This window comes from Lepidochelys kempii, chromosome 6 (assembly GCF_965140265.1).
Source record: "Lepidochelys kempii isolate rLepKem1 chromosome 6, rLepKem1.hap2, whole genome shotgun sequence".
NCBI lineage: Eukaryota > Metazoa > Chordata > Testudines > Cheloniidae > Lepidochelys > Lepidochelys kempii.
In genome coordinates this window covers 73,109,834-73,124,372 of record NC_133261.1, presented here as the reverse complement: position 1 = coordinate 73,124,372, position 14,539 = coordinate 73,109,834, and the positions used below count along the sequence as shown (strand labels likewise).

Genomic DNA, 14,539 nt, shown 5'->3' with positions numbered 1-14,539 from the left:
ACTGAGGGCCACATCCGGTCCGTGGGACTGTCCTGTCTGGCCCTTGAGCTCCCAGCCCGGGAGGCTAGCCCCCAGCCCCTCCCCTGCTGTCTCCCCTCCCTCGCAGATACGCCACTTCATCGCCAGCACTCTGGGCAGCAGGGCTGTGAGCTCCTGCAGGGCAGCGCAGCAGCATGTCTGGCTCCAGCCAAGCGGTGCGGCTACCAGACATACTGCTCTGAGCGGCATGATAAGGGGACCAGGGGTTTGGATAAGGGGCAGGGGGTCCCTGGGGGTAGTCAGGGGACAGGGGTGGTTGGATGGGGCGGATGTTCTGGGTGGGCGGTCAGGGGACGGGGGTGGGTTGGATAAGCGTGGGAGTCCCGGGGGGCTGTCGGGGGCAGGGCAGTCAGGGGACAGGGAGGGTTGGATAGGGGGTGGGGTCCCGGGGGAGAGGTTAGGGTTGGGGGGGTCTCAGGAGGGCAGGGGACAAGGTGGGGATTGGATGGGTCAGTGGTTCTAAGGGGGTAGTCGGGGGTGGGAAGTGGGAGGGGTTGGGGGCCAGGCTGTTTGGGGAAGCACAGCCTTCCCTACCCGGCCCTCCACAAAGTTTTGCAACCCCGATGTGGTCCTTGGGACAAAAAGTTTGCACACCCCTGCCATAGGAAGAAGAATTAAGCCTGGATGCACAAACACAAGCAGAAGTACAGAAAATATATCAAATTATATCTGTCAAGCTGCAGTATGCAGTTCTCACTCCCCGAAGGTTCCAGCACATTTGCGTAAAGAGGAAACAGACACCACGGATGTTTCTAAGACTGAACTATACTGTACCTGACAACACCTGAAAGCTATTAGAGACATTTGGGGAAAAGAACTGATGCACACCTTTTAACTCCATTGAAGTACACCTGGTGGGGAGAGCTTTTGGGAGGGAAACTAGTCAATATTTTGCTTATAAAATACAAACTGACCAAAATAACAATAATTATTATTAATAATAATATTCTAATGGCTAATTGCTGATGCTGTACAATAGTGGTTCTCAACCAGGAGTACACACATACCCCTGGGAATACAGAGGTCTTCCAGGGGATACCTCAACTCATCTAGATAGTTGCCTAGTTTTACAACAGGCTACATAAAAAGCACTAGCAAAGTCAGTACAAACTAAAATTTTATACAGACAACAACCTGTTTATATTGGTCTATATACTATAAACTGAAATGTAAGTACAATATTTATAGTCCAATGATTTATTTTAGAAGTATATGGTAAAATTGAGAGAGTAAGCAATTTTTCAGTAATGTGCTGTGACACTTTTGTATTTTTATGTCTGATTTTGTAAGCAAGTAGTTTTTAACTGAGGCGAAACTTGGGGTTATGCAAGACAAATCAGACTCTTGAAAGGGGTACAGTAGTCTGGAAAGGGTGAGAACCACTGCTGTACAACACCATAAAGACAGTTGAGTTTACAATCTAATAGAGACTTCAAGCACGCATGGAAATAACACACCCACACACACACACAAGTGCTTTACAGCAAGTGGCAAATGATAATCTTTGTCCCTGGGGAGGGAAACAGAACGGCAGCACTACTGCCTTCTTCCCCATCTCAAGGTGGTCTACCCCTGTAGGAATCATGAGGAGAGCAGTGCAGGCTGCTTGGAAGTCTGCCCACCATGCAGGTCTCTCAGTTGGAGTGTGCGGTCTGTTGCTTTTTGCTCAGCAGATCCCTCCTCCTTTGAAGAGGTGAAAGACCCTTAGCAGCCTCTTCTCTCCCCTTCTCCTCCCTCTTGTCTAGTTAGTCAGGTATAGAGGGGAGTGACTTGATTTCCCCCCCCCCTCTCAGGGAGTTGGGTTTCACTTCCTGCACCCGGATCTCCTCCTTTGTCTTTTCCTGCCTGTCTGCTCCTGAAGGACACACCTAAGGTGCAGGCAGAGAAGGGGTTAAAGGTGGATGTGCTCAGAGGAAAGGGAAACACCCTACGCTGCTAGGCTCTGAGTCAGTTTCACCTGAAACTCTACAGGTGGTGGTGGTGGTGAAGAGAAAAACAGAGAACAGGCACACGGAGTAGCTACTAGAGGGGGGAAAGGGAAGCGGGACCCATGCCGTAGGGAGAGGCGAAAGTCAGACAAAGCTGTAGGAACCTGGGCTGGAGGCCTCACCTCGGCTGCTAAGCAGGCAGAGGACTGGGCTGTATTCAACAAAGAAGAATCCGGAGGCGTCACACCTCCACCTAGAACCTACTGTCGGAGCAGAACATCCGGGGCCGTGGCGCTTGGGAAGGTCGGTTTTATATTAATGATGCTTCGTTAATAAGTTAAATGGGGCCACAAGGAGCGGAAAACTGAGGGCTGCAATATGACCCCTCTCCTCCGCGTGTGTCCTAAAGAGCCAGACAGAGAAACGGTTACTTTGCCAGCCTTTTAACTTGTCTTCTCTCACCTCCTCTCCTCCCGCGCCACCCAGGAAGAGCAGAGCTTGGAGACGGAGAGAAAAGACCCGCGTTAAGATGGCCAGCGGCAGAGCCCTGCTCCAGGCTGGCCTCCTGATCCAGCTGCTGACGGCTGCCGTTCTGGGGCAGGAGGGAGCGTCCTTTGGCGAAACCTGCCTGGCCCATTTCACTGCAGGGATGCCTGAGTTCGTGCTGGACAGTGATGCCTCGGTGAAGAACGGGGCCACCTTCCTGTCCTCCCCCCGGGTTCATCGGAGCAAGGACTGCGTGCGGGCCTGCTGTAAGGAGCCTGCTTGCAACCTGGCCCTGGTGCAGCAGGACCCACCCGGGGAGGAAGACCGCATCCAAGCCTGCTTCCTCCTGGACTGCCTCTACGAGCAAGCTTTCGTCTGCAAGTTTGCCAGGAAGGTGGGCTTCCTCAACTACGTCAGGAGGGAAGTGTACGATGCCTACGTGGACGTGCGGGAGCAAGGATCTGGTGGTGAGCAGACACAACGAGCGTGTGATTGAATTTGCTGTTGGGTGTGTTCATTTAAATCTGTCTGGGGCCTTCTCTCCTCCTTCCATTGTAAACGGGGTGGCTGCATTGTCAAATAGTCGGAGTAAGGGTCTGAGAGTTAAGGCTCTGCCGCTGGTTCACTCCACAACGTCAATCAGATGCCTTAAACTCTGTGCCTCAGTTTACCCAGGGAGGAGAGATGGGGTAATACAGTACTTCTCTGAAGGGGCTCACTGAGTGCCAAACATGGTCTTGATGTGGTACAAAAATAGAGTAAGATGTGGTCCTTCCCACAAGGAATTTAGAATAGAAACTTGAAAGCACATTAAATCTAAATATTGTAATGTTTTTAGCCGTGGTTCACTAATAGCTGAATTGTGAAGGGGCTGGAGGCAGTGAGGGGGTTCTCCGGTATGGAAACTATTTCCCCTCTTGGAGTGGTAAAGTCTGGATCTGCTTCGGTGGCAAGGCCTTTCTGTTTTGCTAGGCTTTTGGTGGGCAGGAGTGAATTAGTATTTGGATGGGTTGAGTTTTTTGAATGGATTTCAGGGAGTCTTTTATTTGGATTTTTGGATCCTAACTGTTTAAGTGAAAATTTTATAAAGGTTGCATCTCTGTATAGGGCACTGGATGGGAAGCACTTTCATAAAGTAAAATCACCTGTAATTAACCTCTTGTAAAGCATTTTGAAGTCTTCTGCTGAAAGGTACTATAGACATGCAAAGTATTAAGATATATAGCTATGGGTCTGGCACCTCCTTTTTCTCCTCCTCACCCCCCCAAATGTCTTACAGTACTGGAGCCTGTTTCATAGTTGGATCAGATCTCTGGTCATGTACTGGCTTTTTAAATCTATGGGGTTTGGACCCAACAAGTTGGTAGGTTACAAGAGGCTGTTCTGAGGTTATTTGAATATGCTGATCTTCCTTTTCTCCCCTCCCAAAACAGCTGTGGGTTGGAGGGGGTGGCTCTATTAAGAGTACCAGCTTCTAAGGACACCAGTGTGGCAGGTGTATGGGCAGGTAGTCATAGGCTCTCCTAGGTGAGTTGAGAGGTCTCTGATGCCATGATTTCTATTGGAAGTTGCAAGAATACCAAAAAGACCCCATGTGTGCTGGAAACATAAGTTCAAGAGCAGGGAAAAGTGGAATTGATTAGTTCTGCTATCTGTAGAAGACAACACAGAGGAGGGAATTCAAGAGGGTGTAGCTACCCAAACAACTCCTAGTAATCCTCCCATGCTGAGTCTTGAATGTTACTACCTATCACCGCTTCTCTCACACCGCTGCTAGGATGTGTATCTCCTCTCATTGTAATATGTCTGTTGTTCATCTCTGCTTGATCTCTCCTATGCCTTGATTGTAGGCTGAGGTCCTTCCTTCTCAAAAACAAAGATGAGTTAAACCTGTTACTCTGTAACCAATATCCTACAAACCAAGGTGTGGGGCATAGATATTAATCTTAACTAACTTGTAAATGTTATGTTCTTCCCTTTTCCCTCTGCGCTTAAGTCTTGTTGGTTCAACACATTTATCCCAAAATAAGCAATGCCAGAAGCCTCCCTCGATGGTAGTTCAGAAATCACAGAACAATGCATTCTGGGATCTCTCCAGTGCCACAGGAAGTACTAAAGAAACTTATGAGAGGGGAGAAAAACGATGAAGGGTTCTGTTGGGAATGCCACCCAAAAGCTGCTTAATAGGGCGTTCAGCTCCTCTCTCATGCTGGATTTTACACCATGTGGATGCTGGAAAGACTTCATTCCATCCAACATCCCCCTGTCTTAATTTCCTACTTGTACAGTACTTGTGACAACATAACCATAGCACAGAAACCAGGAAGTTTGCAGTCCCTATTTTCTCAGCATCCTAGTGAGACAACTTTGTTAAACTACAATGCTGATGACACTCTTGGGCGGAAAGCATGTTTTCCTACTCTTAAACAAGTTTTAACTGGCAGCAAAATCTTTGCAGTTTAACTTAGGTGAAACAGAAGGGTTGCTGAGAAGAGACACAGGATAATTACTGACAAACATTCCAAGCCTGAGAAGAAGGGTGAAAAATTAAAGGATGACCAATCAAACTATATTAGATGGTGCCTAGTTTACAGTAGGATTGTTTAGACATTCTAGAACTTTTGGTTCAGAGCCAAAAAATACTACACCGTATGATGACATAACTAGGTCATCAGAAGCGGAATTCAGCATAGAATAAAGGTCTTGTTTTAGCAGGAGAGGTGAGTGCATCACTTCCACTGCATGGGCGAGAGGAGCAAGATTGCAAGGGTGTATTTCCAGGACAGCAGATTGCCTCTAGTCAATGGCTGCACCTAGCTGGTGCTGAAAAGGGAATTAGTAATGTTTCCTTTTAAGACCTTTTCAAGGAGCTATCATAGTATTACTACTTATATAATATTAGGGTGGCCAGGTTTTCGACAGGACCCCTGGTCGAAAATGCACCCTGCTGGCTTTGGGCTGTTAAAAGTCTGGTCGGTGGCACAGCAGGGCCAAGGGAGGCTGCCTGCCTGCCCTGGCTCTGTGCAGCTCCCGGCAGCATATGGCATGTCCGGCTCCTAGGTGCAGGGGTGATCAGGGAAGCTCTGCGCACTGCATCCCCCCACCCCTCAGGGCTGGCTATGCAGCTCCCATTGGCTGGCGCTTGTGGGAACGGGCAGTGCGCAGAGCACCCTGGCCCCTCCACCTGGGGGCCGCAGGGACATGCCAGCTGCTTTCGGGAGCTGCACAGAGCCAGGGCAGGCAGAGAGCCTGCCTTAGCCCAGCTGTGCCGCTGACCGGGAGCTGCGGAGGTAAGTGCTGCCCGGCTGGAGACTGCGCTCCGATCTCCCTCCTGCATCCCAATCCCCTGCCCCAGGTTGGAACCCTGTCCTGCACCCTAACTCCCTTCCAGAGCCTGCACTCCCTCCCTCACCTTGACTCCCCTGCCCCAGCCCTGAGCCCCCTCCCGCACCTTAACTCCCTCCCAGAGCCTGCACCCCCTCCCGCATCCAACCCCCTGCCCCAGCCCTGAGCCCCCTCCTGCACCCCAAACCCCTCATCCCCACCTCAGAGCCCACACCCCCTGCCCCAGCCCTGAGTCTGCTCCTGCACTCCGAACCCCTCGGCACCAGCCCAGAGCACCCTCCTGCACCCCCCAGCCAGAGCCCTCACCACATCCCATCCCACACCCCAACCCCCTGTCCCAGCCCAATGAAACTGAGTGAGGATTTGGGAGAGCCAGCAGCGGGGAGAGGGGGAATGGAGTGAGTGGGGTGGGGCCTCAGAGAAGGGGTGGGGCTGTTCAGTTTTGTGCTATTAGAAAGTTGGCAATCCTAAATAATACTGACATTCCGTGGGTTAGTCTTGCAGTAGAGACTAGACAGACCATACAGTCTTCACAAGCTGTACTACAGTTGTTATGCTAGAGCTCCAGGATGCAGCACTATTTGAGACTAAACTAGGGGTTGGCAAACTTTTTGGCCCAAGGGCCACATTGGGGTTCCAAATCTGTATGGAGGGCTGGGTGGGGAAGGCTGTGCTTCCCCAAACAGCCTGGCCCCTCCCCCCATCTGCCCCCTCCCACTTCCTGCCCCCTGACTGCCCCCCTCAGAACTCCCAACCTGTCCAACCCCCCCTCCTCCTTGTCCCCTGACTGCCCCCTCCCAGGACCCCCCGCCCCAACCGCCCCCCCCGGACTCCACCCCCTATCCAACCCCCCCCCCCCCGATCCTTGTCCCCTGACTGCTCTGACCCCTATCCACACCCCCATCCCCTGACCACGCCCCCCCCTCCCTGAACCTCCACTCCATCCAACCGCCCCCCTGTCTCCTGACTGCCCCACAGGACCTCCTGCCCCTTATCCAACTGCCCCGTGCCCTTACCATGCTGCTCAGAGCCGCAGGACTGGCAGCCGCGCCGCCCAGCAGGAGCTCGCAGCCCTGCCAGCTGAGGCTGCTGGGGAGAGGGAACAGCAGGGGAGGGGCCAGGGGCTAGCCTCCCCGGCCGGGATCTCAGGGGCCGGGCAGGACAGTCCCGCGGGCCGTAGTTTGCCCACCTCTGGCCTACGCACTATTGCCAACCCCCAAGCATTAAAAATTATGAGTTAGGCCCTAATAAAATCAGGAGACTGATGTAAAAATCATGAGATTTGAAAAATATATTTGGGGTTCTCTCTGGCTTCTGGATTCTGAGCCTTTACTAAACACTTGGGTTGTGCTTTTCTAGTCATATTTTTTCCCCCCTGCAATAATGAAGGCTAAAACTTTTCAAAATGAAAGCTGCATTTCTCCTGCCATCTTGTGATTCCAGCAGCGGGGGCTTTTAGAAAAAATCCCCAACTCCTGAAACTCAGGATAAAATTGCAAGAGTGGGGAACACTGAGTCTAAAATATAACTTTGGGGTCTCCTCTAAGAGTGTGTTCACTGTGCTAGGGGGATGCTCTGATTTAACTGGGTCCCCTATTAAGGCAACAATCATCATCTGCTCCCTCCGACACACAGGCTAACTGCTCTCCTGAGTCTCTGGTCATATTATTATCCTTGAAGGCACATCATGTGTTCCTCTGCCATTTCAAGCACAGACTTTGTTCTAAGGCTTCTCTCTGGCTCTCAAGGCAGGGCTCACTGTGATTTTTACTAGCAATAATAGCGTGCAAAGTTTAAGACTACAGAGGTTTATTCTGGATTTAGGCAAACCAGTTTGGGAGTGGAAAATAACTTCCCTGAACCTTGACCCATTTCTAGAACTGAATCTTTTGTTAATATTGTGAAATACTTGGTTACACTTGATTTGCCTCCAGTTTGTGTCTCATGACAGTTAACCTGCAGGACTCTGGAAATGCATGTTCTCACCAAATTTCCAACCCAGATTTGCAGATTCAAGGTTCAGCTATGTAGCCAAACTGTAGGCTACTTCTCTGAGCTGATACCCAGCCCAAATGCTCTGGACTAGCTTCCATTTTGTAATAAATGTAGCACAGCTATGCCTATCGAACAGAGCCTTCTCTCCTGCCTTTAGTGAATAACCCGATATGAGATACATCATGCTCCCGTAATGGAGTCTGCTGGCTTCTACAAGCCAGACTGCTCATTAAGCCTGTTGCCTAAGGCATTTTTTGTTTGTTTTTTTTTTCAGCTGAAAGAGCCCCTGCATCAGGTGGGGCGGTTGCTCTATAATTAAAGGTGCAGTACACAGATGCTTGACCTCTACACACACTTGCTTGGTCACTATTGATTGACCATGCTGGGAGCAGTGAGCATGTATCTGCCTGAGGGTAAAACTTGGTGCCAAATTGATCCCAAATTAATGAAACCAGCAAAAACAAAGATCAGCAGAAGAACCTTCCCCTGGGAATTCCCTCTATGCTTCAAGGAAATAATGTTTGCCTCTCACAAACCCTGAGCGGTGTGGCAAGCTGCTTTAATAAAGCAGTGACCCTTGAGAAACACTTCCGTTGGATTCAGAGTAACAGCCGTGTTAGTCTGTATTCGCAAAAAGAAAAGGAGTACTTGTGGCACCTTAGAGACTAACCAATTTATTTGAGCATAAGCTTTCGTGAGCTACAGCTCACTTCATCAGATGCATTCAGTTTTCTTTTTACTTACTTCAGTTGGAGTGAACAAGGTGGAAGCACTGGGAGTCCTGTTGGGTTGCCCCCATGGTTATAATGAGATTGGGCTTGAACTGCAGTGAGCACCCTTTTAAAAACCCTTATGGAAAAATCCTTAATACGTTATTACAGAATGAGAATCTTTCTTCAGAACTTTTAAACCAACTTTTATAATGCTTCTGTAGTGGGGATTATTCTCTGTTAAATTATGTACTTTTTGTAATACCTCTGTAGCTCACGAAAGCTTATGCTCAAATAAATTTGTTCGTCTCTAAGTACTGCCACAAGTACTCCTTTTCTTTTTGCGGCCTGTAGGAGGTATTCCTGAGAGATTGCTTCCAAACAAGGAAATATTGCATTTTCCCGTCTCGCCCACGCATTTTTATTTGTATTCCCCCACCTCCTTCAGAAGCATTTTTTTTTCCTTAATGAAATTCAACTCCCTTCTACCTGGCAACCACAATGTTCCCATTCATGACATTGGCTTGTTACTGTGAAGAGAGATTTCAGAGTAACAGCCGTGTTAGTCTGTATTCGCAAAAAGAAAAGGAGGACTTGTGGCACCTTAGAGACTAACCAATTTATTAGAGCATAAGCTTTCGTGAGCTACAGCTCACTTCTTCAGATGCATATCGTGGAAACTGCAGCAGGCTTTATATATACACAGAGAATATGAAACAATATTGTTTCATATTCTCTGTGTATATATAAAGCCTGCTGCAGTTTCCACGATATGCATCTGAAGAAGTGAGCTGTAGCTCACGAAAGCTTATGCTCTAATAAATTGGTTAGTCTCTAAGGTGCCACAAGTCCTCCTTTTCTTTTTGTGAAGAGAGAAACACTCTCAGGAAATTATTTGCTTCTGAATACCTTCCTTGGGGAAGTGATGAAAGAGCAGTGTACTTTGTATGGGGAGTGTTTGTTTAGCAGTGGTACACAACTTCATTGTCGGTCTCTGTCTGGTTATGTGTATAAAACTACCTTGCTAATCAGTTTTTTCAGCATGTTTGTTTGGGTAGCATTTGACTCTTAAGATTTCTAGAGGGAAAACTTCCTAATTCTGATCAGTGCAGATTTTAAATCGTTTTCCGGTATCTTTCTAAATACTGCTTTATAATCTCAGTATTGCCAGTCTCTCACTTTCAGAAATCATGAGATTGGCTTAAAAAGCATGAGATTAAAAAAAATCAAAAGATTTTGAGTCATTTTTATTTTCCTTTTGCTTTTTTTGCCTTTTTTCCCCCCTCAAGCTTTTCTCTGAAATTATAAGGCTAGAAACTTTTTAATATTATTTTAATGAAAGCTGAGATTCTCACATAACTGCATGACTCCAGGGGGCTGGGCCTTTTGGAAAAACATCAGGTATCATGAGACTCATGATAAAATCATGAAAGTTAACAACAGCTTTTATTACTTGTTTATGTACATTTTTCTGAAACTTTCTATACTCAAAAGCACTAAAAATTCCAGCAGTTTTCCTTTTTAATGGAGACTTTTCGAAGGTGTAAGTAACAAATTCTCTTAACTTTGTGGAGTTCTGTTTGCTGATGGGTTCACATAGGAAAATTACCTTCCAAAAGACACTTCCTGTTGCTGATGATTGTCCCTGTCCAGGGAGCATTTGGTTGTAAAGATTAGCTGGAAAATGATTTCAAAGCAAACACAAATTCTAGAGGTAAGAGAGAATTTCATCCAGCTGCAGGTGAAGAATGTTACAGCTTGCGCAAGTGTCAGTTAGTCAGTTCCTACTTGAATGAGCTGGGCTGACAGTAAGGGTTCTCTCTAAATAAAAAAACCCGTTTGTTTTTTTTTTCTGAAGGTGTTGAGTAGTCACAAGTCCAGCTGAGGTCTATGGAGGAAAGAAGAGGATTCTCAGCACTCTGAAAACCAGACCCTGAATGTCTGGTAAAACTCCTTCTCTCCTTGTTAGAGACTTTGCTTGTGTGCAAGTGATTGGCCTTTTTTTTTTTTTTTTAAATGGGGATGACGAGATGGTGATGGAGGGGACTGGCTGAGTCATAGAGATGGAATCTAGAACTGAACTGACCTGTTAGTCAGGGTGACTCAAAGAGGAGAAAGTGCTGCTGCTTTACCCAGAATCCTGGGGGAGCTGGATGTAAGTGCTAAACTGATCTGCAGTGAAATATTTGGCATGTGAATGGCCTTCATTAGATTTCTTGGAAGCCATGCTGTCCCTGGCAAATGCAAAGCCCAAATGGCTGTGCAGGTAAAATGAATCCTTCCTCTTCCCTGCCCTGCCAACAAACCAAACTCTGACAACTCATCAAATAGCAGCTGGAGCCTTTTGTCTGTCCCTACTCAGGCCTTTGATCCACAGAGTGGCAGATCTCCCTGCAGTGCCTTTGCCATGCTAATGTGCCTCTCCTTCCAAGGGGAGATCTCCTCGTGCAGCCCCCTGCCCGCCTCAGCCTGTGAAATGGCCCCACAGCATTGCCACAGTGTTTAGGGCTTCTGTTCATATGGTGGGAGTTCAGTACCTGGCCTGAGTGTCACACTCTGGGTGTCTGGGCACTACACTGAGTGCCTTTAACCTGTCTGTTTTATAAGTACCAGCACATGCTTTTCCGGAGATCATTTAAGGCTCTCATTAATTGTGGAGACATGTAGAAATGTCAGCTGAAAAAACCTTGACGTGTTGAAAGTTCATAGCCTGTTGCCATGGATATAGTCCAGTCGGACTGGTCTCATCCTAATAGTTACTGATAGGTGTGTCATGGTGTCAACCAGACCTTTATGTTGACAGGGGGAGGTGGTGGGAAATAGTCTTCAAAATAAGTGTGTGCCATTAATGCGGTGTACATGGGAGGGCTGACAGTGACATGCCTCTTATTCAGTAGCTTTAATTGCTGTGTGCAGGAAGGGACTGGAAGGGACCTCGAGAGTCATCTAGTCCAGTCCCCTGCACTCATGGCAGGACTAAGTATTATCTAGACCATCCCTGACAGGTGTTTGTCCAACCTGCTCTTAAAAATCCCCAATGATGGAGATTCCACAGCCTCCCTAGGCAATTTATTCCAGTGCTTAACCACTCTGACAGTTTAGGAAGTTTTTCGTAATGTTCAATCTAAACCACCCTTGCTGCAATTTAAGCCCATTGCTTCTTGTCCTATCCTCAGAGGTTAAGAAAAAAAATTTTTTCTCCCTCCTCCTTGTAACACCCTTTTATGTACTTGAAAGCTATTATCATGTCCCCTCTCAGTCTTCTCTTCTCCAAACTGAAAAAACTGGGTTTGTTCAATGTTCCCTCATAGGTCATGTTTTCTAGACCTTTAATAATTTTTGTTGCTCTCCTCTGGACTTTCTCCAATTTGTCCATATCTTTCCTGAAATGTGGCACCCAGAACTGGACACAATACAGTAGATGTGCTATGTCTTGAATTTTTATTTTCTTTTTAAGGAAGGCTTTTGATGCAGTCCCACATGATGTTCTCATAAGCAAACTAGGGAAATGTGCTCTAGATGAAATTGCTACAATGTGGGTGAGACACTTCCTAGGGGTATGCAGCCTTGTGTGGCACCTTGACACCACCTGCCTTTACCGTGAGGAAGCCTTGTCTTTGCCTGCTGTGGGTCAGCGCCCCATCTCCACAGGCAATACAAGCACTCCCCACTAGGTCTCCCAGGCCCTGCTGTCACTTGACAGGTTAGCAATTAGCACATTCAGTCCCTGGTCCACTGGACCCTCCTACCATTCACAGATTTGCTGTTTCCAAAGACACGGTGCACCCCAGTTTACCAGTCCCACTTCAGAGCACCGCTCTGCTGGATACACAGCACTTGGATATGTTTACAGTGAAATCAAATATAACAAACCAAATATTGCTCACCCAAAATGCTTGCAGCACTTTACAGCCAGACTGGCTATGTCCCTTCTTTCGTGAGACAAGCATGCTGTCATCTGGCCTCTGTGGTCAGGTTTCTAGGTGTCTTGTTTTTGACCTGAAAGTTTGGTTGAAAAGGGGAACCTGACAGTGTCTGGTCAGTACTACTGACCAGACACCAAAAGTCCGGTTACCTGAGTAACTGTCCGCAGTCAGCTTCTGCTCTACCGTCGAGAGTGGGAAGAGCAGCTGCTGCGGGAGCTGGAGGAGCTCTCAGGAACTGCCTGGCTCCAGCGGAGAGAGGTACTGGCGGCCAGCACCTGGGGGGAGGGATCCTGAAGCTCGCTGCCCAGGCCCCTCTCTCAGCCTCCTTTGTGCCTTGTCCCTGGAGTGCTGCCCCCATCCTGCCCCAGTTGCGCCTCCCTCCCCACCCCCAATTGTGGCTCTTCCTGCCCCAGTCACACACCCTAGAACGTGGCTCTCCCCTTGAACGTTCTGTCCTGGTCACCCCTCCACCCCTCGAGCCCTGCTCAGCTGGCGGAGGGAGGGAGGCAGAGAGAGCAGTGGGCGATGGAGAGGAGAGGCAGAACAGGGAGAGGGCAGGAAGGGGAAGAGGCAGGATGGGCCAGGGAGGTTCCAGCGCTCAGTGTCCATTTTTCACAAATTAGAAAGTTGGCCACCCTACTCCTTGGTGAAGGACCCAGTGTGTCACTTTGCACTCCAATAGACCAGAACAATCCTTTGTCTGTAGTGATAAACTGTTTGTTTAGTTCTGTAGATTTCTTCTCCTTTTATCTGTGGCTCTGTATGCACATAGGCCTACATAGTGAGGCATAGGATACACTGATGGCCAGGCAGGAAGCTAAGTCTTTGTTGCGTTCTGCCTAAAAGGAACATTTTGGAGGTATGTCACCTCCTGCTGACCTTAGGCTTGGCAACTTTCTAATCCCACAAAACCAAACACCCCTGCCCCGCCCCTTCCCCGAGGCCCCATCCCTGCTTGTTCCATCCCCCCTCCCTCTGTCGCTTGCTCTCCCCCACCCTTAATCACTTTCACCAGGCTGGGGCAAGGGGTTTGGGTTTGGGAGGATGTGAGGGCTCCGGCTGGGGGTGTGGGCTCTGGGGTTAGGCCGGGGATAAGGGGTTTGGGGTTCAGGAGAGGGCTCTGGGCTGGGACAGGGGGTTGGGGTGTGTGAGGGGGTATGGGCTCTGGGCTTGGGGTGTGGGCTCCAAATGAGGCCAGAAATGAGGGGTTCAGGATGCAGAAGAGGGCTCTGGGTTGGGGCAGGGTATTGGGTTTGCTGGGGGGTGAGGGCTCCAGCTGGGATTACAGGCTCTGGGGTGGGGCTGAGGATGAGGTGTGTGAGGAGCAGGAGGGGTCTGTGAGTTAGGGCCAAGGGGTTTGGAATGTGGGAGGGGGTGCAGGCTCCAGCTGGGTGGTGAGGGCTCTCTGGTGAGGCTGGGGACGAGGGGCTTGGGGTGCAGGAGGGGGCTCAGGGCACAGGTTTGGGGTGTGTGGGGGTGTGGGCTCTATATAATTAAATCTGTAGGAATAGACTCCCACACCTGCATGCAGATCCACACCTCTAACATGCACTAACAAATATACTTCCACATTATTTAGTATTACAATTGTTGTTTAGTGCCTACAGGCCCCAACTAAGATCAAGGCTCCAGGGTGGTAGGTGCTGGACATACAGGTAAAAAGAGAGTATAATGTAGCTAGACAAAGGTGGGGAGACATGTCTGATACATTGGCTCTTTGCAACTACTAGTCAACCACATTCACTTGTTAAAAGAAATAATACATTTCTTTTAGAGTTCCCTTCTTTTTTAAAAACTTGTTATGAAATGAATACACACGTTTTATGTCGTCATTTTTGTGTGTGCGCAAGCCAGCAGAAGGAATAAAAGTCAGTTTGGCTGCAGATTTCATTCACACAGCAATACATGCCCCTCCCTACACAAAGACAGTCTCTTACACACACACACACACACACACACACACACACACACACACATACAGTGCATGCATGCACACACTTGCCTACACAGAGACACTTTTTCATACTCTTTCTCAGGACCCTATAGTGGAGGCAGCACAGGAGTCCCATCAGGCGACAGAACCCTGAGAGGGGCAGTCTCGTTCTCCTCC

General features: G+C 48.6%; 1 protein-coding gene across 4 annotated transcripts in view; it reads left to right on the top strand.

Annotated features, from left to right (window-relative positions):
* The first annotated feature begins 1,883 nt into the window (after positions 1 to 1,883).
* SPINT1 (serine peptidase inhibitor, Kunitz type 1) overlaps positions 1,884 to 14,539 on the top strand; it is a 30,568-nt gene continuing 17,912 nt past the window's right edge. For 2 of the 4 annotated variants that reach the window (XM_073348749.1, XM_073348745.1), the window contains exons 1-2: positions 1,885 to 2,270; positions 2,454 to 2,920. In XM_073348749.1, the coding sequence (XP_073204850.1) occupies positions 2,497 to 2,920 (424 nt within the window). In that variant the 5' untranslated portion in view covers positions 1,885 to 2,270; positions 2,454 to 2,496. The other 2 variants (XM_073348748.1, XM_073348747.1) reach the window with 2 other exon arrangements.